Raw genomic sequence first — 23011 nt, forward strand, 5'->3', positions numbered from 1 at the left:
ACCTAATCACACAAAACTAACCAATTCCCTTATTACAGTCCTCAGTCCCTCACCTCTAACACTAATAAAATAAAATGTCATGCAGTCGCAAATACACCACACACACTACATAACCACCACTTATAACACAAAACCAATCATTCTGATAAAACCATTCACTCACCTATATTCCCTACAATAGCTATACACAAACAACTCCAAAAATGTGCACACCAAAAGTAAACACAGCACACATCCCTCGCAAAGTCAAAAACACACACCATACCTAACTTCCACATCAGCATACACCTTTTAAAAGTGCATACAACACCACCATCTACTGACCAATTAGTAAAACTACATATTTTAAAAAAATTAATACAAATTAAAACTACACCACATTTCTAACATACCTATAAGTACTAAAACATAACTACACGTTATAAAGTTCTACACTGCTTAAACTATATTATACCAAGCACCACCTAGCCCTTTTGATTACATCCCTTCAAAAACCTGCACGAGCCCTGTTAAACAGAAACACTACAAACTCAGACAGGAAAAACCACCCAAACAAGAGACACCATAGATAGAAAATAATAAAAAAATGGAAGTAAACTTTGAACTAATAAGTGACTCTGAAATAGAAGAAATATTTAAGAACATACCACAAACCACAATGAAACCATCAACAAGCAAGGAAATTCTCCAACCACAAGAACAGGAATTACTACAGCATAACACGGCCCTTATAGAAGACAACAGTGTGAGAAGCCATACTCTTCAGAAAGGTAAAAAAACATTAAAAGCCTATTCCACTCAGAAACGTAAAAGACATGCAGAAAAAACTCTTAAACAAATAGAAACACTAGAATTAGAAAAAGAAGAATTAAGTACAAGAAAACAAACACAGTGGGCTATAAACATATTTCAAAACTGGAAAAAACAAAAAAACTACAACATAGACTTCCACACTATTACACCAGAAAAATTAAACACAATACTTAGAGAATTCTATGCTACAGTACGAAACACAAAAGGAGAAGAATACGTAATAAGTGCATTTGTATCCTTACGTGCAGGACTAAACAGATATATAAACAACCCACCATTAAATAGAAAGATTAACATCATAACAGATATATCTCTAACAAATGCAAATAACGTATTTAAGTCAGTAATTAAAAATTACAGAAGATGAGGAAAAGATACAGCAGAACACCACCAGCCACTCACAATGCAAGAAATAACACAACTGAGAAACAGCCAAACACTTTCCCCAAACACAGCAGACGGACTAGTAAGAAAAGTATGGTTTGATATACAGTTACACTTTGCACGACGTGGGAATGAAGGAGTACGATACCTCACAGAAGACAGTTTTACAATAAACAAATATACAGATGGCACAGAATATGTAACAAAAATTTTAACGAACATACAAAACCACAAAGAACATTATGATGTTACAAAACATTTGCTAAGAGGATTCATGTTCGAAAACCGCACAGACCCTTTATGTCCTGTAAAAGTTTCAAAATATACTTACAAAAAAGACCACCTAATACAAAACGACTGTTCCTCCACCCAAAAAAATATCCACAACATGTACTTGACAAAATGGATACATGGTACACAACACAACCAATGGGAAAAAACTATCTTGCAAACATGTTACCACAAATCTGCAAACAAGCAAACCTATCAGAGAGATACACAAACCACTCCTCAAGAGCAACAGCAGTAACATTACTGTCACAATCGGGGATGGAAGCAAGACAAATAATGACTGTGACAGGACATAAAAGTGAAAACTCATTAAGATCGTATTATCAACCTTCAATAGATGAATTTAAAACGTGGGGGAAAATAATATCTGGAACACAAGAAACACCAAAAAATCCAATACATGAAGACAATATCAATAACACAACAGATAACGGACCAAGAAAAAAAAAATGAAAGTCCATAACACAGAACATCCATACCCGGAAAATGAATCAGAAAAACCACAAGACAAACAACAGATTATAAACTATGGAACAATAAACGTCTACAACATAGAAACCCAACAAAATAAGTAAGTAAACTCTAAATTTATACTAAAACCATATATATATATATATATATATATATAGAGAGAGAGAGAGAGATAGATAGGATGCAATATATAAACATAAAATTAACTATAAACACAATTTCTCATTACAGATACTACACTAAGAAGAACTCAAGTCAACATATGAACATAGACAACCATCAAGGCAGAACCAATACAGAAATATAAAAGAAACTACAACAAGAAGACATACCAAAAGCTTTAAAACTATGAAGACATACCAAAAGCTTTACAACTATATCTACTAATATAATTATTTCCTAACATTTCCTGAAAAATTAAAAAATAACATGTATTTAAATTAAAACAAAAATAAACAATAAACACAAACTGAAAGTGTGGACTATTTTATCAAAAAAAAAGTGGAAGAATACAAAGAAAAGCAAACAAAAACCTAAATAACAACAATACAAAGATAATACAAAACAAACTAACACCATAGTATAATAGCAATAACCCACTTCTGGGTGTGGGTAATGCTGGATTTACCACGGTTGTCTTTGTTTGGTCCTCGGCTTCGGGACCAAACCACGCCAACCGTGGGTAAATCCAGCATTACCCACACCCAGGCGTGGGTTATTGCTATAATCATAACCACATAAAACAATTGAAGTTATCGCTAGCCAAGATAAACACCAAAAACAACATATTTAAAAATTCAGCAGTTAAATAAGGTATACTTTTGTTTAAACACAGATAATTGTTTTTTGCAAATTGTGAATATTGTATGAAAATATTTTTATTTTATTTATTCTTCTTTATTGCACCACAGTACTAGAATTATCAGAATTGACCCATTTCTGCCACAGCCTAGGTGATTCAATTCACAGACTGTCAGATAAAACAGCTAACTATAGACAAGATAGAAGTTAGTAGCATGTACCATACAGTCAGAATACATTCCTTGATGACACATTGATAATTGAAGATTCTGTGGTTTATGTATGCAGTGATGAACAGTAGACATTGGTAATAATTCATAACAAAATAAGTTGAGTAAGGTGTAATGTGCTATAAATGCAGTGTTTGAGATACAGCTCAAGATATGAAAATGGAGCCCTTATGTTTCATTCTCTTATGGTAAAAACGTGTTACAATTTTATTTATTTGTTGAATTGCTTTGTTGACTGTTTTAGTCCTATTAGGCAGACATGAAGAACTAAAGCTTTCAGACTGATGAGAATCTGAAAACATGGATAACAAGTGGTCTGTCAGTATGGTCTAGATGCTTGAATATAGAACTGTGAATCAATTTTGAAGACTTGAATTTCAGTTCCATATCTTCTAGCTGTATCTGTATAACTCTGAATAAGGCAGTCACTTTACCATCCACTGCTACCCTGTTACCACTAAAGCCAGATGTCAAAGCTGGTGGGCCCTTAGCTACCAAAAGTGTAAAACAGGGCAAGTCTGGAATTTATTCAGCTATTAAAAGAACAGTTTTGTAAGTAAAACAAGAGGAGATGAAAGCAATGTTACTGCTTGTTTAAATACAAACAGTAAACAGCATGTTTTATGTCATAGGTAGTTTGCTGATCATTTCATCTATTGTATGATTTAACTGCCAGTTTTTATTTTATTTGTTTAAAGCAGAGTTGTTAAAAAATGCTGTACTTTAAAAATATGAGATATGTTAAATGCTTTATTTTTTCTCTTGTTCACTAATGTTGTCATTCCCCACAAAAGTCTGTTAACATTTGTATAAGTGACAGTGACAGTATGTTTTGCTTTAGAGTTAGCTGCAACACTACGCTCTATGAGCACTGTTACAGATTTAATAGTGTCATGACAGCTAGGAGACTTAAAGGCACTAGGAACCAAACTCCTTAAAAAGAAATTGAGTTCAGTGAAAGAGAATAGGATGGAAGAGACTGTTGTTGCAGATAAGCAACAGTCATAGGAGGTTATGGAGAGTAGAAAAGCAAAGGAATACATTTTTATAGTCCCTCCATAATGAATCTCAATTTCACACAAAGACAGACGCAATATAAACCATAAACACCGAAATTAGAGGTTACTTAAATCTTTAACTCCTTTGCCCTTTCATCCTTTCTCTTGTGAAAAATATGTCTGATATCACCCTGATCATCAATTTTTTGTCCTCCTAGTGTGCCCCTTATTCCTGAGCAGATCTCCTCTGCAAGCTGTATCCTGCTGCCCTGTTTGTACATGCTTGTGGCACGCTCTTCTCCACCATTTCTTCAAGGGCATCCCTGTTAGGTTCTTTTAACCTTTGTTTACATTTCTTCTGCAGATCCTGAATCATTTTGGTCTTCTTTACATTGCTGATTGTCTATCACCATCCTTGTAGAACAAGTGTCTCCAGAACTGTACACACTTCTGCAGATTTAACATTTTCTTTTTTTCTTCTTTTTTTTTTTTCAATAATTTTTATTTTTATTTTTACATTAATGAATGTCACAAATAAAAAACATCTTACAACATGACCGTGTGCATATATATATATATATATACATACACATACATACATACACATACATACACACACACATATATACATACACATACACACATATACATATGTTATACATTGATGTCAAATACCACAGGATATAGGTCATACAACATATCTATTTACACTATGTACATAGATGCTTTCATTGTTAATTCCACAGTTATATAGACAGTATATACATTCGTAATATCCAAGTTATTATTTAATATCTGAACTTGTATGTGTTCTTTGGTTCCATTATAGTGTATTTCTAAGTTGCTGTGTGATGAATTATGCTAATATGATGTTAAAGGTTTGTTCCCAAATTTCTCTGGATTTCATGTTTTTGTTTCTTTTATCTATTACTATTTTATGAGCTAAAAGGTGTTGTATAGCTACTTGTTTAAAACCCTCCCAAGAGATATTTATCGTATCTAGCCATTTAAAAGCTATATACAGTTTCATTAGTAGGAAAATTGTTAAAAGTGTATTTGCTTGTTTTCTTGGGATGTTGGGTGGGAGAATGTGTAACAGAGTGAATTCCCAAGTTAATGTTGATGTTTGATAACCCGTTTTTGTAATTGTACCTTGAGAGAGTTCCAGAGTTTATAGACACATTTACAGCTCCAAAATACATGGATTAAGTCAGCTATCTGGTCCTTACAGTGTGGGCAGAAAGGTGATTTTGATGTGTTAAATTTGTGTAGGATTGCAGGTGTAAAATAAACATTATTATTGATCATGAGCTGAGTGTATGCTAACTTTTTGAGGGGTAGAATCTTCAGTGCTAGATTGATTGCCTGGCTTATTTGCTGATCATCTATGGATGGTTTAATTTTTCTCCAGTAGTTAGAGAAGAGGAGGTCCTTCTGGTATTTGATTTCATTTACCATTTTATATGAATTGGTAATAGTTTTCTTTGTTGTGATAATAGTTTTCCAAAGCCTGCTACAAGTTTCTATGTCACTATTGGTCATAGTAATATTTTGGAGATAACTGGAACAGAGTTCTTTGATTTGTCTTAGGATTATTATGTGTGATTTAGGGAGGTTTAAGTTGGTCCTCATTTCTTGTATTGAACAGTTAAGGTAGGGATAGATATCTTGGATTGTTTTATCTTTTAGTCTGGGAAAAGGGACTAAGTCCAGCATCTTATTGTTTATTTTTAAATTTGGGTTTTTATGAAGGGGTTGCAGTATTGTCATGGCATGTCTAAGGTTCAAGAATTGAAAGAGTTTTTGCGCTAGGTTGATAGAATGTTTTAAGGGCTCTGTAATGTTATAAGTTTGTATTTCTTTCTGCTTCAGGAATGGAAGTGCTTTGGGATTGAAACCTAGAGCTTTAATATATCTATAATATATTGTCACCCAGAGAGGAGACCAATTTTCCATTGATGGGTTATGTTCAGCTATTCTCAATATTCTGTTAGTGTTAATGATCGAGTAGTACATTTTAAAATCTGGTAGATTTAGTCCTCCTTTGCTTTTGGGGAGTGTTAATTTTGGATAGGAGATTCTGGGTTTTTTGGGTTCCCATATAAATTTTGCTAGGAAGGTATGAATTTGTTTGAAGAATTTATTATGTATTGTTGTCTGTGATGTCATGAATATATACATTAATCTAGGTAAAATGTTCATTTTGATTATTGATACTTTGGCCAAGAATGGTAGTTTTAGGTTGTTCCATCTTTTGCAGTTTTGCATTATATTTTGCCATTTAAGGTTTACATTGTGTTGGTAGAAGTCTTTGTTACTCTGGAAAATGGTGATCCTCAGGTATTTAGTTTCTTCTTTAATTTTTATTGTGTTTAACAATGGTATTAGTGAGATGAGTTTGGGTGTTTTTAGGGGGAAAATATTAGTTTTATTAAGGTTTAGTTTGTAGTTAGACATAGTCGAGAAATGTTCAATTGCAGCTATTATTTTTTTTATATCTGAATTTGGTGTAGTGCAGTATATGTTCAGATCATCTGCAAATGCAGTGAGGTATATTTTGAAGTTGTGTATTGATGGAGGATTGTGATATGTATTTTGTTTAATGTATAGAAAGAGTGGTTCTAGGTATAGGTTAAACAGGAAGGGTGATAGTGGGCATCCTTGTCTTGTTCCATTTTTATTAGGATCCTATTTGACCAAGTTTTATTTATATACAGAGATGTGTATGGGTTGCTATAGAGAGTTTGGATGATCTGAATGAAGTTATTGGGTATATTAAAGTAGGGTAGTGTTTGGAGTAAGAATTCTAGATTAACCCTATCAAATGCCTTGTGGGCATCCACTACCATTGTGTAGATGTTGATATTATATCGGTTAGCGTAGGATATTAGTGCATCTAATGTTAATGTATTGTCACTAGTCTGTCTATGTGGTGTAAAACCGGATTGTTCTGGGGAGAGGATTTTTTCTATCAGATTTTTCATTCTGTTTGCAAGTATAGAGGTAAATATTTTAGTATCTATATTTAAGAGGGAGATAGGTCTGTAGCTGTCGGGGTTTTTGGGGTCTGTGTGTTCTTTTAATATAAATATAGTTTTAGAGGCATTAAAATATATACTTGGCACCTATTTAACAGAAGTAGGAAGTATAGAGAGACAAAAAAAAAAGAAAAACAGCTTAGCCAAACAGTCCTTCTGCTATAGTTGACATATTAAGGCTATATTTACATTATCCCAGGATTGTTAGGTTATTTTACTAATTTCCTGAGATTACTTCTCTCCAGGATCTTTTAACACATTTCTAGTATTTACATAAAACATTTACCATTTTTTTCCCTTTTTTTCCCAATATTAATCTATGAGCTAGCATAATTCTGACAGTTTATTTCTTGCCTATTATTTAAGGTTGGAAATTCATTCACCTACACAGTACTGGGTGTACTGTTTTAGTGAATGGTTCAGTTCAACAGTACCTTATTTCTTCAAGGTTTTGCTTGCAGGTTGGTTGACATCTATGGTGTAGCTTTCTTCTTTTAGCTGGTGCAGATCAATTTTCATTTTTCAGGCAGTAAAATCCTTTGGAGCTTGCTGAAATCCATTTTGTCTGACTGATCTTAATGAAGCCATCAAAAGCCTAGGGGGACTGAATTTGCAAGCCAATATCCGAGATGGGAACTTCCTTCCTATATTCGTGCATCGGAAACAGCAGTTCATTTTTGGTTCCCACCCAGGCTGTACTTCCCTTTCCTGTGTTCCTCATGGCTCACATCAATGACCCAAGGGCCTAGACAGCAAGGGGAAGATTTCAGAGTTGGATCCCAGCTAGAGTGCTCATGAATGGGGTCATTTTTTCATCCAAGGGACCTTTATCTTTTTTTTGTGGATTTATTTCACTTCTGAAGGTGGAATTTGCTTGAAAACAGCCAGGAATGTCTCTTTTGCCTCTTTGGGGTTAGCAACCATGTATTTAACCTCTTTGATGTAAAAGATTAACTGATTTGGATATTTCATCTGGAATTTGATTTTTTTTTCTATTAGGAACCTGCAGTATGGAGATAGTAGTTGTCTTGCTTGTCTTATTTGTATTGGGAGGTCTTGAGCAAAGGAGATTTTATTATTATTCCAGGTGAGTGTGCCTTTTTTTTTTGCTGCCAGTATGATTTTATTTACATCTTGGTAGTTTAATATTTTAATATAGACAGGTCTTGGTTTTAGTGATGTTTGCATTTCCCTCAGGGCTCTGTGGGCTCTCTCTATTGTTATTTGCTGCATTTCTTCAGATTCCTCTAGGAGGGAATTTATTATTTCCTTGATTGTTGGTATTAGATTGTTATGAAGTGCAGTTTCAGGTATTCCTCTGATGATGATATTGTTCCTTCAAGATCTTGCTTCCAGGTCTGTTAATTTTGCTTGTAAGTTTTGTATTTCTTTGTCATGGGCATCAGTTTTTTGAGAAATAGAGTCTATTTTTATTTCATTTTCTATTATTTTGGACTCAGATTTTTCCATTCTGGATATTATTTGGCTGAATGAGTCACCAAAGGTTTGAAATTGTAATGATAAGTCCTTAAGTCCTTTAATGCTTGCTGATAGGTAATAAGGCAGATTTTATGTCTTCCAGATTAGCTGGCTGGTCTGTCTTGGATTTATTTGTATTTTTAGAGTTGTCAGTTTGTTTAGTTGTCTTTTGTCATTTTGAAGTTGTGTCTTTCTCAGGTGAGGCTAGTACTGAGAATTTGGTCTTAGTTGTTGTTGTTTTCATATTATTTTCCTCTTTTGACATCTTGCTGTATAGTGTTTTACCAATCTTGCAGTCAGATGCAGGGCCTTAGTAGCACATTGCTTAAGCTGTTATTCAGAAATCTTAGTTAATCCTGCTGTTTCTGAGCTGAATCTGTCACTTTTTCTTCCTCTTTTGTTTGCTGGATGATATTAGCAGTAAATATCTACAGTTATTTCTGTATTATTAATTCTGCGTTGCCTTCTGGGTTTGTTTTAATCCAGGGTATATCGAGACCTAGGTGATAGCAGTGCTCACAGAACAGCGGCCATTTTGAACTCGATTTAACATTTTCTACTTGTGATGTTTTTTTAATTATGTATCCCAGAATTTCCTTATCTTTTCTTGCTGCCTTTTCTTCCTGACTTTTTTATTTTAGATTATCTAATACAGTGTCTAGGTCTGTTTCCATACCAGCTGCTTTCAGAAGCTCCTCCTGCTCAGTATGTAATATTTATTGGAAATGTTTGTCTTCCTTTTCTTCTATTTTCTCCTGTCCATAGCTGACCACCATCTGCTAATATCTCCTTTCCTACCTTTGTCAGTTCAGTCTGATCCATATCCGGGACCACTGAGGAGAATAAGAACACTGATGCAGTGTTGTATTACTGCTGGGGAGTGTCCTAACCCCTTGACAATCCTGCAAGCTGCACTTACGTGTTTCATTGGTAGATGCATGCACAGTTCCTTTCATGTTTAACCTCTGACTAAGTGGTACAACTGCTTTGCAGTGTGGAGCTCACAAGACTCATAATGCTGCTATATTACACTAACATTAGGCTGCCTCCCTCTGTCCAGGATGGACGAGCCAGCATTGGCCACTCACTGTCACCCTGTCTCTGCGTGGCACCTCTGGTGCTCATGCTGTTAGTTGAATGTAAGTTGTAGTTGTCTGGATTGCAGTAAAGGCTTTATGCCTTTGTGTCATCGAACTGCTTATGTCTTTATTCTTCAGTTATATTCTCTTGCATTTCATTTCACTTAAGCAAAGCTACAACACCTTTAACCATTCTTTTCTTCTTCTTCTTCTACTGCCCCTTCTCATCTGATCTACCCAGTCTTCTATATTAGCCCTACTGCAGAGAGTGTCATTGATACACAGAATGAAGTGGACTAGATATTCAAGTGAACCTTACAGTATCCCACTCGTCACTCCCACCATCAGTTTGAATTTCTGTTGACTGCATTTTAAGCTACTGTTCATCGTGTCTAACCCATGAAAGCAGTCTGGTTGCTATGTGTAAAGTGTATTTAAATAATCTGGGGTAAAAGTGTTAGAAGATTTTCTAAACTGTAGGTAGGCCACTTCCATGGACCCTCTGTAGAGTTACCACCTATCCACCCTTTTGCAGTAGAACCCTGTTTAACAGTTGTTCGTTGATTCTCTGATTACCTGCTCTATCCAATTCAAGACAGCAGTGGAAAAACTAATCCTGGATGAGGTGGCAGTCCTTCACAGGACATGCATGCACGAGTGCATACACACACACACACACACACACACACACACACACACACACTCACACTCACACTCACACTCACACTCACACTCACACTCACACTCACACTCAGATTCACTTATTCACACACTGCAAGAACACCTAAGGCCAGTTGCTGAAAATGTATATATTTTTTTTGCATTTGAAACATTTAAATATGACATTATATAATGTAAATTATCAAAATTCTACTGCATTGTGCCTTTATTTTTGTAATAAAATGAAAGCCAACTGTATTAATTGTTGGTGTGATTTGTCCTGGAAATACTTATGTTTCTGTAAAGGGTTCATATATGATCGAACGCTAGAAATAGCGAACGATCTATTATCAAACCCAAATGCACAAAACCACAAAATTTCGAAGAACGGCTCAGTGAATTTTTTCCCAGGAAAAAATTCGCTGATCCAAAAAAAAAAAAAAATTTACAGACAACATAACCCCCTCCCCCCACCTTAAATATATCAACTCTGAGATTGGACCACAGTGAAGAAAACAGCAAAGTCTGGAGAACGGCCAGGTGAATTTTATCCCTGGAAAAAAATTTGCTGATTCGTTCCTTTGATATTCTGTGGTTTTGTGCATTTGGGTTCGACAAATGAGTGTTTGCTATTTCTAGCATTCGCTCATGTAATAGGAATCCTCTGTAAAAATGCCATACTTTAAGTAACTGAAAAGGGGTCACCCCTAACCTTCCTATAGCTATTGCATGGGAAAACTAGTTAAAGAAAGCTCATAGATTTGTTGGACAAAGCCTTCAATTAGTGAACACATGCAGTCTTGGATATTGTACTCCACATATAATGATGTATCAATAATTATTTCCTTTATTAGCAATTCCATCAATTTTCCAGCCACTGAGGAAACACTAACTTTACCTAGTTTATCAGCTTTCTAGTCCAATGTCTTTTGTAAAGCTGAATCAAGTTAGGTTTCATTCAACCTGAAGCAGAACCCAGTCCTTCCCTAGTATATTAAACAGTGTTCAAAGCCAAAACTGCAGGCCTTTCAGAATTCTGAGATGAATTTAATGAGATCAAAATGCTTTGCGTGTTGGGAGACAGGAAATAGCCAGATAGTAATATTTGTTGTTTTCTTAACTTTTAGCTCAGTGACGAGACAAATTGGACACTCTTCCTCACAAATGGAGGGTATACAAGAATACATGACAAACCAGCCTAGTATAGTAGAATGGCAGCTCCTCCAACTTTAGAGCCTGGAGGATTGCCTTTTAGGTAGCTGTAGTTATTAGAAAAATGCCTAGGTTTAAGCTTATCTGGTTTAGACCAAGTCTGTAATGACAAGCAAGTCATGTTCTGGCAGAAGAAGCCATTGCATGGAGGCGTACCTTTCAACCCGTATACAATGAAAATAGATACAAAGGCCCTTTAAAAGTAGGTGCATCCTGTCAGAAGAAAAAAAATTCAAGCGAGTCACATCTGCCTCAGGTGATGAAAAACTTCTTTATTTGCAGCTAACCAGATTACAGCAGCATGTTGGCCAAGATGATCTCAATCTGAGCAGCTTGTTTACTGACATCAACTTTTATACTTTCCTGTCACTAGCCAAAATAACTTTTGTTACATTTCTGACAGTTGACAGTTGGCTATGAAAAACATCTAGGATCACAAATTACCTCAGAAAAGAATGTTTTACCTCAAAACCACAGCTAGTGTAGAATGTTTACCTCAAAACCACAGTTAGTACAGAATGTTCAAAATGGTACAGAGTTCAACAGTGGTAGCTGGAATTTTCCTCAGCCTGCCTCAGTAAATTAACTCTTATTCAGAAGTATAGAAAACAGATGTTATTCAAGTTCATAAGTTAACTACATCTATCATAGGTAAAGCCCATCTTTAATAAACATGGTTCAATGACCCTTTCTTACCAACACTTCAGCAAATAGCATATTCATTTTGCTAGATGGGAGAAAGAGACAAATAACAGTATGTTTTAAAACTTTTTCTCTTAACATTTCCCCCTCAAAACACTTTTATTTGTCTTTTTATTTCAGCACTATATGGTAAAAACTTAGTTTTTCTTTGCATACATTACTTCATTTGCAAGACAAACTTTTAAACTTCAAAACATTTGCAAAAGCCACATTTCAATGTATTCACTTTCACCAGTCTGTTGCAACTGCTGGTACATCGTCTTTGTAACAGCAGTATCAACCAGTCTTTGTAGAAGACCTCTGATACAGGGTATACAACAGCAACCACATGCCACCACGATAGCCACAGCGACTCCGACGGACACCAGGAAACTGCTGATGAGATGACTCCATTTTCCAAACCACGCTTGTAGAAAGTCTGTAAAGGGATTATTTACCCCAGAGTTCTCTGCCAGTTCTTCGGATAACATCTCCAAACCTTTCAAAGCTCGAGTGATGCTCCCATCAGGGGAAGTGTTATTTGGGATATATGTACAACAGAAAGTCCCAAACATCCTGCAAGCTCCTCCTTCTTTGGCCAGGAGCATATCCAACGCAATTCGATTCTGCCATGCCACCTGCGAAGTGGCCTCCAGTTGTTCAGCAATACCTTTTAATGCATCTTTGGTATAGTTCACAAAACGCTGCTGGTTATAGTAAATGTAGTTGATCCAGTCCACATTCTTATTGGGTTGAATCCAGACAAAGATGGATGCAAAACCAACCGCTATTTGGTTTATTGCTTTGTATTCATCAGGCATGCCTCTTGGTATGCCAATGCTATCGATGTAGACACTGCTATCGAAGGATTGCTCCGGTGCTTCTCTTTTTCTCTTATTCAACCACCTCGGCTTTATTTCAGGTTCTCTTACGAAATTGCTTGCTGGAACTGGGAAAATGTAGAATGGCAAAATTAACTTTACGAGTGCACAAGTTCCTTTCCAGGGAATTGTAAGCCTTGATCTGAGTTTGTTGTCTCCACATAACCACCATATGTCTGCTAAACTATGAGTTTGGTTCTCCAGAAATGGATTTTCATTGCCATTCACAGTAACATTGCAATAGTTCCGTCCCATATTGCCATAATTCTTTCCTGTGCCATCTCTGGAAATGCACATATACGAACCTGGATAGGAAATCGCTGTAGGCGGTTTCTCAACTTTGCTTATGACTGGAAAACGCTGGGTTTCATCTTTGCATTTATCTTCAGTTTTGTTGAAGAATAATTTTAACAGACACGTCAGATTACCTTCATCTTGCATCAATGGGACTGTCGCTAATTGCTGTTTACCTTCAGCACAAGAAACACAGTTCTCACGATGTGCCTCTCGGGTACTATATCTAACCCAAGATAACCATTCATTATGGTGTACGAATCCCGTCTCGAGTAACAATTGTTCTTCTTCTGTGAAGGCAAAATCTGCTTTACTTGTCGCATTCTTAAGGCTTTGTACTTTAAGTTGGATAGTCCCCAAAGGGTCAGTTCCAATTGGAAGAGACACTCCGATTCCATAAACTTCTGAATCACTTTCTTGTGGTGACACAATGGTTATAGTAATTACTTCAGTACCTTGGAAATGCACAATTTTTATTCTTTGTTGTCTGCTTTTATCTTTCTCTGGTATCACTGCACCACTTGTTTCCCATCCATTCACATCTGTTGACCACCAAACATTTGACCAGGACATACAGTCTCTATTGCACAAATATTTTGCACGAGTCAAGAAATCATTATTGTTCCATTTAGAACAGTCCAAAATTCCTTCACAAAGTTTTACCTTGAACACAGTAGTAACACCTGTTTGCGCTTGCAGCACCACCATTCCTTTTTCTCTCACAACTGTTCCTTCTCGTATGGACATATTTACTTTCACCACCAAAATCATCATCACGTAACAGCTGAACATGGCCATCCTTCCTTTGTAGTCAGACTTTGCATTCAGGGGTCCGATGGAGTCTGACCAACATCAATGTTAGAAGGAAAAGTCTTAAGTTTTTTACAGTGGGTGATATGAATCCACGAAGTCCTCTCTGCGATCTTTACAGCCGTAGGTGTCGAGATAAGTACTTGATATGGGCCTTCCCACCTGGGGGATGACCAGTTCTTTCTCTTCACAATTCGGATCCACACCCAGTCCCCGGGTGCCACGCTTAACAAGGTTTCACTTCTGGAATCTGCAAAGGAGTCATTGGTTACAAGAGACTTGACATTTAGCAGCTTCTTCATATAATCCGCCAGATCCTCACCCCCCCTCACGTTCCGCTGGCAACAATCCTTGCCACTGCGGGACGTAATATGGTCTCCCAAACAAAAGTTCAAATGGTGTAAGTCCTTTGTAGGAGGGTGAGATTTGCATGTACAGGAGTGCCAATGGAAGGCACGCAGTCCAGGATCTATGTGTTTCTGCCATCAGTTTGCGGAGTTTACTCTTCAGGACACCATTGTGTCTCTCCACCAGTCCAGCTGACTGCGGATGGTAAGCACAATGGTACTTGAGATCAATTTGAAACACTTGACCCAACTTCTGCACAATCTGGTTTACAAAATGAGACCCATTATCACTATAAATGCGCCTTGGAAGGCCAAATCGGGGAATTATTTCTGTTGTTAAAAGCTTTGCTACTGTGTGTGCATCAGGATGCTTTACTGGAAAAGCTTCTACCCACTTAGAAAAAGCATCAATTATAACTAGACAGAACCTTTTTCCCTCTGAAGGTGTCAACTCAATAAAGTCCATACAGAGTGTGTGGAATGGATATGGAGGGGTAGGGAATGCCTGCTGAGATTTTTTAACTCCCCCCTGAGCATGATACTTTGCACATAATAAACAAGATAAACAGAATTGCTTTGCATAAGTTGAAAATCCTTTACACCAAAACACCTTAGACACTATTTGAACCATTGTCTGTACTCCTACATGGGCAGGTCCATGGCTAACCAATGCAGCATACCTAAAAAGGTTTGAGGGTAATACCATTTTGCCATCTGATGCCCTATACAACCCATTGTGTTGAGTAATACCATATTTTACCCAACAACATTTTTCTTTCTGTGTTGTCAATGTTTGCATTACTTTTAGTGTCTCTAAGTCTAAGACGTGTCCGGGCTCTAAATCATTGTTATGTAAAAGCAAATCATTTTCTTGAGCTGCCTTTTTTGCAGCCATATCAGCAAAAGCATTTCCCCTGGAGACAGGATCTTTTTTATTAGTATGTGCGGAACATTTACATATCACTATCTGAAGTGGTAATTGCACTGCATCTAACAACTGTAAAATTAAATCTCTGTGATTTATTGGTTTGCCTGTCGCTGTAACCATTCCTCTATTCTTCCATTGTTGAGCGAAAACATGTAGAGTGGAGAAAGCATATTGACTATCTGTATAAATTGTCACTTTTTTACCCTCCCCCAAGGTACAAGCTTGAGTCAAAGCCACTAACTCAGCTGCTTGTGCAGAATAAATGTTTGACAATCCTTTTGCTTCTAAAACTTCAGTTTCTGTGGTGACAGTATACCCTACTAGTGTTTTTCCTACAGTGTCCTTCTTCGCTGATCCGTCTACAAACAAAACAAGATCAGAATCTACCAACGGAATATCCGTTAAATCTGGTCGGGGAAGTACTTTGTCATGAATGCTCTCTAAACAAACATGTGGAGTACCTTCTTCTGGAGTCGGCAAAAGTGTCGCCGGGTTAAGAGTAGTACATCTTTCTATGGTCATATGTGGCTGTGTCAGCAGCACTGTCATACACGACAAATGTCGACTAGGAGATAAAAAGGTTATCTTATCTTGCAGAAGTATGGTAGCTACTGAATGTGGAACTCGCAATTTTAATGGGTGAAACAAAACTAATGATGCTGAGGCTTGCACTGCCATGGCGGCTGCCACTACAGCTTGAACACAATGCGGCAATGCCCTTGCAACAGGATCTAATCTGGAGGAATAAAAAGCTATCGGTCTCTGTTTACCCCCATGTACTTGTACCAGAACCAAAGTCATATATCCTCCCTTACAATCAACCATTTGTACAAACTGCTTAGAATAGTTCGGAAAACCCAAAACAGAGGATCCTGCTATCAATTGCTTAATTCTATTAAATGCTTGTATTGCCTTATCTGTCCACTGTATATTACTTTTAGCTGCCATGGGAGTGTCATAGATCAGTGCGGTCAATGGCCCTACTTCTTCAGCATAATTAGGAATCCAACTTCTACAAAAATTAGTCACACCTAAAAACGACATCATCTCTCGCTTAGTCGTAGGCATAGGTGCTTCAAGAATTGCTTGTTTTCTTTTATTTTCCAATTGTCTACCTTCCTGCGAGATTAAATAACCCAAGTACTTTACTTGTGCTTTCCACAATTGTAACTTCTCTTTATTTACTTTATGTCCTTGCTCAGCTAAAAAACTAAGAAGGGCTAGGGTATCCTTTTTACAACTTTCCTGCGTGGGTGAGGCCAATAAAATATCATCTACGTACAACAGGACCTGGCTTCCCTCTGGGGGAACAAACTGAGCTAAATTCGCAGCCATTTCTTGTGCGAATATTGTCGGACTCTCACAATAACCCTGTGGCAATCTGGTGTATGTGTATCTTTTACCTTGGAAAGTGAATGCAAACCAAAATCTACTCTCCTTGTGTAGTGGTATGGAGAAAAAGGCATTGCTTATATCTATGACAGAAAAAATATCTGTGCTGAGGTAGTAAATCATTAAGTAATGTATAGGGGTCAGGGACCACCGGTGCTCTTGGGATCACAGCTGAATTAACTGCTTGTAAATCCTGAACCAACCTCCAGGACCCATCCGGTTTCTCTACAGGAAACAACGGAGCATTGCAGGGTGAATCTGGGCATTCAACAAGAATTCCTACCTGTTTTAGCTGTTCAATAACTGGTTTAATTCCTTCCTCTGCTTGCTTACTTAGTGGATATTGGTGCGTACGAGGTCTAAAACCTGACTTTGCAGTTATACAAACTTCACCTGCTGTTTTCATTAATCCTACATCTCCTTTACCTTTTGACCATAAATCTTCCTCTTGAGTTAGGAGGATTTGTCATGCCATTTTTGTTTTGTCATCCCTGAGGTGCACACTTGGTCGTGCCCAACTCACCCAATTTAATAACACCCCAGAATTATGCTTTAATGTAGTGCCGTCATCTGCCTTACATGTCCAAGTACCACAAACTAAGTGCCAATCTGGACCTAAGATTTGTCGCACTACTTGTTCTACTTCTAAACCATTTAGATGATAACTTAAACGCATACCAACTATGTCCTCAGAAAACTTTTGAAAATTAACCTTGGGATGAGGAATACCATCCGTAGCTCGTTTTATATCTTCTCTAGCCCAGGGACGATAAACTAAAATAGTTGGTTCTTGTCCAACATCTCCTGCTTGTGGGTTTGCAACTTGTATTAAGGGAAGAGCTTCTGGATGGTCAGAAAGTTTAACAGCCCAACGTCCTTGCCCTGCTGGTCCTGACCTTAACTGCATAGGTTGGTCTACCTGTTGCAAAGCAACTTTAGGTACTACGGGAATTTGTGGGTAAATTGGAGGGGTCACAACATTTCCTTGAGCAGCTAATAACCCACCCTGCTGTACAGATCCCACATCTTCAGACTGATATTGAGGAGGTTCCCCTGGTATGGCAGCAGCAATTTCACCATATGGTGGGGCGGTTGCCTGCCTTTGTACTGCACAAACTGTGTGCTCATCCTCCTTATCTAAAAATAAAGCTACTTTTCCACTTGGCACCAGTGATCCCTTTTGATTTATTTTCTTTTTCCTGACACTGTTTTTCTTTTATAGCTCGTTTATTTGCTTCTTCTAACCATTTTTGTGCTTGGGGAAATCCCAATTGTCTCTGCTTTTTAGTTCTAGTTCCTGCATCTCTTTTCAAATCTCTAACCAATTTTGCACAGGCATTCTTATTCAGTGTACCATCAAAATCATATTTCAACTTCCACTTCTTCAAAAATTACCATTATTTTTGTTTAAACTTTTCATATACTTAGCATCAACATTTAAACAGGCATCACTCTTACACTTGCAGCAACTCGAACCCATGTTTTCCTAGGTTTCTTATTTTAGGACTGTATATTTTAGGACTGCATCAAAATTAATTTTACAGGTCTTATTACAAAATGGGGCTATCTTAACGGGGATCCTAACAAAATAACAGGTAATCCTAACAAAATAACAAGTAACAATTATTCCTACCCACCCTTAACTAAAAATAAAACCCCTGTCGACAAGGTTAAATTAAATTAAAAGAAAATTGTTTTCATCCTACCTCAACCAGATGAGTCTCCGTTTCCCCTTTTGGTTCGGAAACCGTCCCTCAGATAGGGATCAGAGAGCGGCTGGCCTCTTTCCAACGACAAATCAGTCGGAGGGCTTTCCGTCGAGGGAATCTTAAGATAAGAAACCCTCACCTGCGCAGGTTTTTCGGTCTCTCTGTCGGTCTGATCCGTATCTTCGTAGAGGTTTCCGGTCCGAAGGACCAAAATGTCAGAAGAAAAATTCAAGCGAGTCACATCTGCCTCAGGTGATGAAAAACTTCTTTATTTGCAGCTAACCAGATTACAGCAGCATGTTGGCCAAGATGATCTCAATTTGATCAGCTTGTTTACTGACATCAACTTTTATACTTTCCTGTCACTAGCCAAAATAGCTTTTGTTACATTTCTGACAGTTGACAGTTGGCTATGAAAAACATCTAGGATCACAAATTACCTCAGAAAAGAATGTTTTACCTCAAAACCACAGCTAGTGTAGAATGTTTACCTCAAAACCACAGTTAGTACAGAATGTTCAAAATGGTACAGAGTTCAACAGTGGTAGTTGGAATTTTCCACAGCCTGCCTCAGTAAATTAAGTCTTATTCAGAAATATAGAAAACAGATGTTATTCAAGTTCATGAGTTAACTACATCTGTCATAGGTAAAGCCCATCTTTAATAAAGATGGTTCACTGACCTTTTCTTACCAACACTTCAGCAAATAGCATATTCATTTTGCTAGATGGGAGAAAGAGACAAATAACAGTATGTTTTAAAACTTTTTCTCTTAACACATCCAACAAAAAATCTGGATATCTGATTAGCTTAACATTTAAATTAGCACATAACTCTTCCCATTTCCATTAGGAATGTGGGCTACTACTCAGAAACATGTTTAAAAAAGAGAGCGAAAAAAAAATGATGGAAAAATATAAGCACATTATCAGAGAGACAGTGTAAAATCTGTAGACATTAATAAAATGGTTTGCAAAATTGTACCACTCAATGTAATTTATTGTTTGCATCAAGGGAAATGTAAAATGTGTGTCCTCTTCAAATTATTTGTGCTACTAGTGTGTTGGTCATGTCATGTGATTTTTTTCTATGTATTCTATATCTTCAAAAAAACGTGTGATGAGGGGGATTCAGAAAATTGTTTGAAGGGGTAATGAGGACATACCTCCAGAATAGTTATATCATGTGCAGGGATGAATCAGGCATGAAAATAGGTATGTTCCTCCAACATTGGGAGAGTTGAGAGGTGTACATGGAGGTAGCCAACCTTCTTTTAGATACTGTTTGCATTTAGCAGACCAGTGCACTGAAAAGGAGGAGATGTAATAGAAGCACGTTACCTTTTGACATTATTAGGGCTGTCATTTGCTGTGATTCTGGTAAGGATTATAAATGAAACAGATTGGATTACTTCCGCATCTCAGATTACTGGGCAATTCTTCTGTTACAGCATTCCTGTACACATTAACTACTAGGTGACAGCTCTAGTTTTCAGTACACTGTTCACTAGAATCTCATGTGAATACTAAATGGATTTATTTAGAAAAGCTAGTTATGGAAAGTTTTGATGGATGGGTTAGCTGCAACCCAGAATCCCAAGTTATGGTAAGACTTTTGTATAACAGCTTTATTGAGGACTACAGACATAAGCTAGTAAGTAGAATGCCTCCTCTAAGTATCTGAAGTTCTTCTCTGACATTTCACAGTGCGTGTATTATATTGTTTGCTAAAGATGGGTAATAGGAGAGCAGTTAAGGTGGGAGAGAGAGTATGCATAATGACATATTACAGAGTTATCCTTGAGTGTGAGCATTTTTTGTAAATATTCAAGAAAGAATTAAAGATTTAAATGATGTAGTTCTGTGCTAATTTTAAAGCTAGTAGATGTTTGTCAGACTACAATAAACTGCTGCAGTTTACAAGGAACTGTCTGTGTTAGAAAGTGTATTGGTATAAAAGACAGGCAACATTCATGACTTGGAAATCAGTTTGCTGTTTATATTATTTTGTTATATTGATAAGCAGTAGAGTTAATGCATGGCAGTAGGTACAGTAAGCAAAAACTGTTAGGTGAAAACTGAGCACCCATATAGGGGCATGTAAGAGTGAGATAGAGAGAGTGTGTGTTTGTGTGTGTGTGTGTGTGTGTGTGTTTGTTTGTGTTTAAACAGCCACAAAGGAATTTTTACTTTAATTTTTCTATTTTTGTTATAATGTGATTTGGCAATCCACACCATCATATTATTTAGCTTTTGTTGATATTTTGTCCTGATAATAATCTCTCAGAAGTCTACCAATGTGTAGCATTTCTGTAGCAGTTCTGTGACATTTGTCTCTGTTAACATAGTAATTGTCTAGCTTGCTGAAGTTTAGTCTCACTTATCGCTGCACATTTTCCAGTTTGGTAGTATATTTTTGGTTCAACCCTGCTATTTGTCATCTGCCATATCCCAGAGCCCTTCCACAGTTTCTTTAGTTAAGACCCTCACTGGTACTTAATCTTTTTCTCTCTAAAATGGGATCCTGCTAGATGGAGTGACCATGATAAAATTGGAAGAGCTGGGCAGAGAAGAAATCAGGGCAGCTTCATGTGGCACCATCCCAGTCGACAGTGAGAGTTTTTTGTTTATGCCCTATCTGTAGTCCCATTCAGTGCGTAGTGTACAGTGCCATCAATGTGGAGCTTGTCCACTAGTTATCTGCTGGTGCATTCTGGAGTCCCATATGACAAGGCTAGAGTCTTCATTCTTCACTGTGGGTCATAATTCTTAAATGAAGCCCATAATTCTCATGGGATAGGTGAAGGAAAAAATGGCATTCATTTCTGCTGCTCACATGACACCTGAAGTACTAGGTCTAATAACCAAACCTAGTTTACCCTTGGGTACAGTCAGGGCTCCATTCCTTTGTTCTGCATAGCTGGCAAGACTATTTTCAGCTGTTGTGGCAGCCATGCTATTGGTAACAGTTTTTTGCAAAGTTTGATGCACATTATGTGAGTAGTCTGGCATCATTTAGTGAATGCCAAGACTTTTGTGAGACCTAAACTCCATGGAAGGCAATGTTTTAATATATGTTAGCAACAGTTTTGTGTACATTTTATGACTATTACAGATCTAGGCAAGTGAGAAATTTACCCTTGTGTTTAAATATTTTTCTTTACTTTTGTTTCTACGTTTTTGGTGAGGGCTTCCCAGATAATGCTGCTGTCTTTACAGTGCATCCATCCATCCATCCATCCATCCATCCATCCATCCATCTTCAGCATGCATTTAACCTAATTCTGTGTTACAGAGTCACAGCCCAGTCTGTCATAGAATAAAATTACCTATGGGCAATTTGGTACATTACCAGTGCAACCACATGCATGTCATTGTAATATGGGAGGAAACAAGAAACTTGGGAAAAAATAACTCAAGCAGGCACAGGGAGGAAACACAAACTCTGAAGGCATCCCAGCTGTGAATTCAACCAAAGAGTCATGCACTCTGAGACACAATTGCTAACCCCACTTTTAATTTAATTTTGTTTAAAGTAGTTTGTCAAGTTACTTCTTTTCACCCCCAAAACAACTCTTTCAAACAAAGTCCGCTTCATGATACAGCCACAAAATAACACAGTAATTGAAGTTGTTCCTTACACTGAACTGCTGGGAGTAATTATAAATAATCATCTAAAATTTGATTACATATACAACATAACATTAAAAAACACATCAGAAACTTGGCATTCTTTATTGGCAGAAATACTTTCTCAACTCTTCCACTAAACAAACCCTTGCTACCACTTGTTTGCTCGCCTCTCTTTTTTATGGTGCTCCAGTACTTATTAATTTACACACTTTCCTAAAACTAAGCTTGAAATGTGCTATAACAAAATGCCAAATTTGCTACTAACACTAAATATTCTTCCCATTACTGTATAGCTTTACATTCTCTTAATTAGCTCAAATTCTCACACTACGATATTTACATCCAATTTACAACTGCTGATAAAATAATCCACAAACCTTTGGCATCTACTGCCCTCAGTTCATTATTTAACAACTATCTACCCAAAAGATCCCTCAGATCTGAAAATAAACAACTTCTGTTTGTTCATAAACCTAACATATCTGCTGATCAACTTCTATACTCTTATTCTGTGGCCAAAGTCTGGAACTCTCTTCCCTTAACAGTCAGAGCTAACCAAAACTTTGCTTTATTCAAAATTACTTTAAAGGAATATTTCTCTAAAGTCCTGCATCTGCTTCTGCACCAAGCCTCTCCCCTTTAAATTTTGTTAATCCTCTCTTTCTTGAACATATCATGTAGCCTTTCATTTATTATGTTTGTTTATTTCTTCTTAAAGTGGTTTCTACAAAAATAAATTTGTACCCTAGTGTTCCTTTTTGTTTTTTCTTTCTACAACTTCATTTAATTCCTAATTAACAACATCTTGCAAAGACATCTGGAAATATCCTAATTGCTTTTTCTATAGCAACACAGACATTTTAATGTATCTTTTATTAGGT

The 23011-nt window shown here is 36.9% G+C and overlaps 2 protein-coding genes across 3 annotated transcripts in view; both read left to right on the forward strand.

Moving 5' to 3' along the window:
- The window catches only part of LOC122790822 (disabled homolog 2-interacting protein-like), a 2409524-nt gene extending 2407114 nt beyond the window's left edge, over positions 1-2410 (forward strand). Inside the window, exon 4 of the mRNA XM_044058455.1 lies at positions 2191-2410. Within this exon, the coding sequence (XP_043914390.1) occupies positions 2191-2266 (76 nt within the window). The 3' untranslated portion in view covers positions 2267-2410. The remainder of the gene's footprint in view (positions 1-2190) is intronic.
- The window catches only part of LOC122790821 (disabled homolog 2-interacting protein-like), a 1962433-nt gene that overhangs the window by 183847 nt on the left and 1755575 nt on the right, over positions 1-23011 (forward strand). The window lies entirely within an intron of this gene.

Source organism: Protopterus annectens, chromosome 16.part0, assembly GCF_019279795.1.
Source record: "Protopterus annectens isolate FY-2018-M chromosome 16.part0, PAN1.0, whole genome shotgun sequence".
Lineage (NCBI taxonomy): Eukaryota > Metazoa > Chordata > Ceratodontiformes > Protopteridae > Protopterus > Protopterus annectens.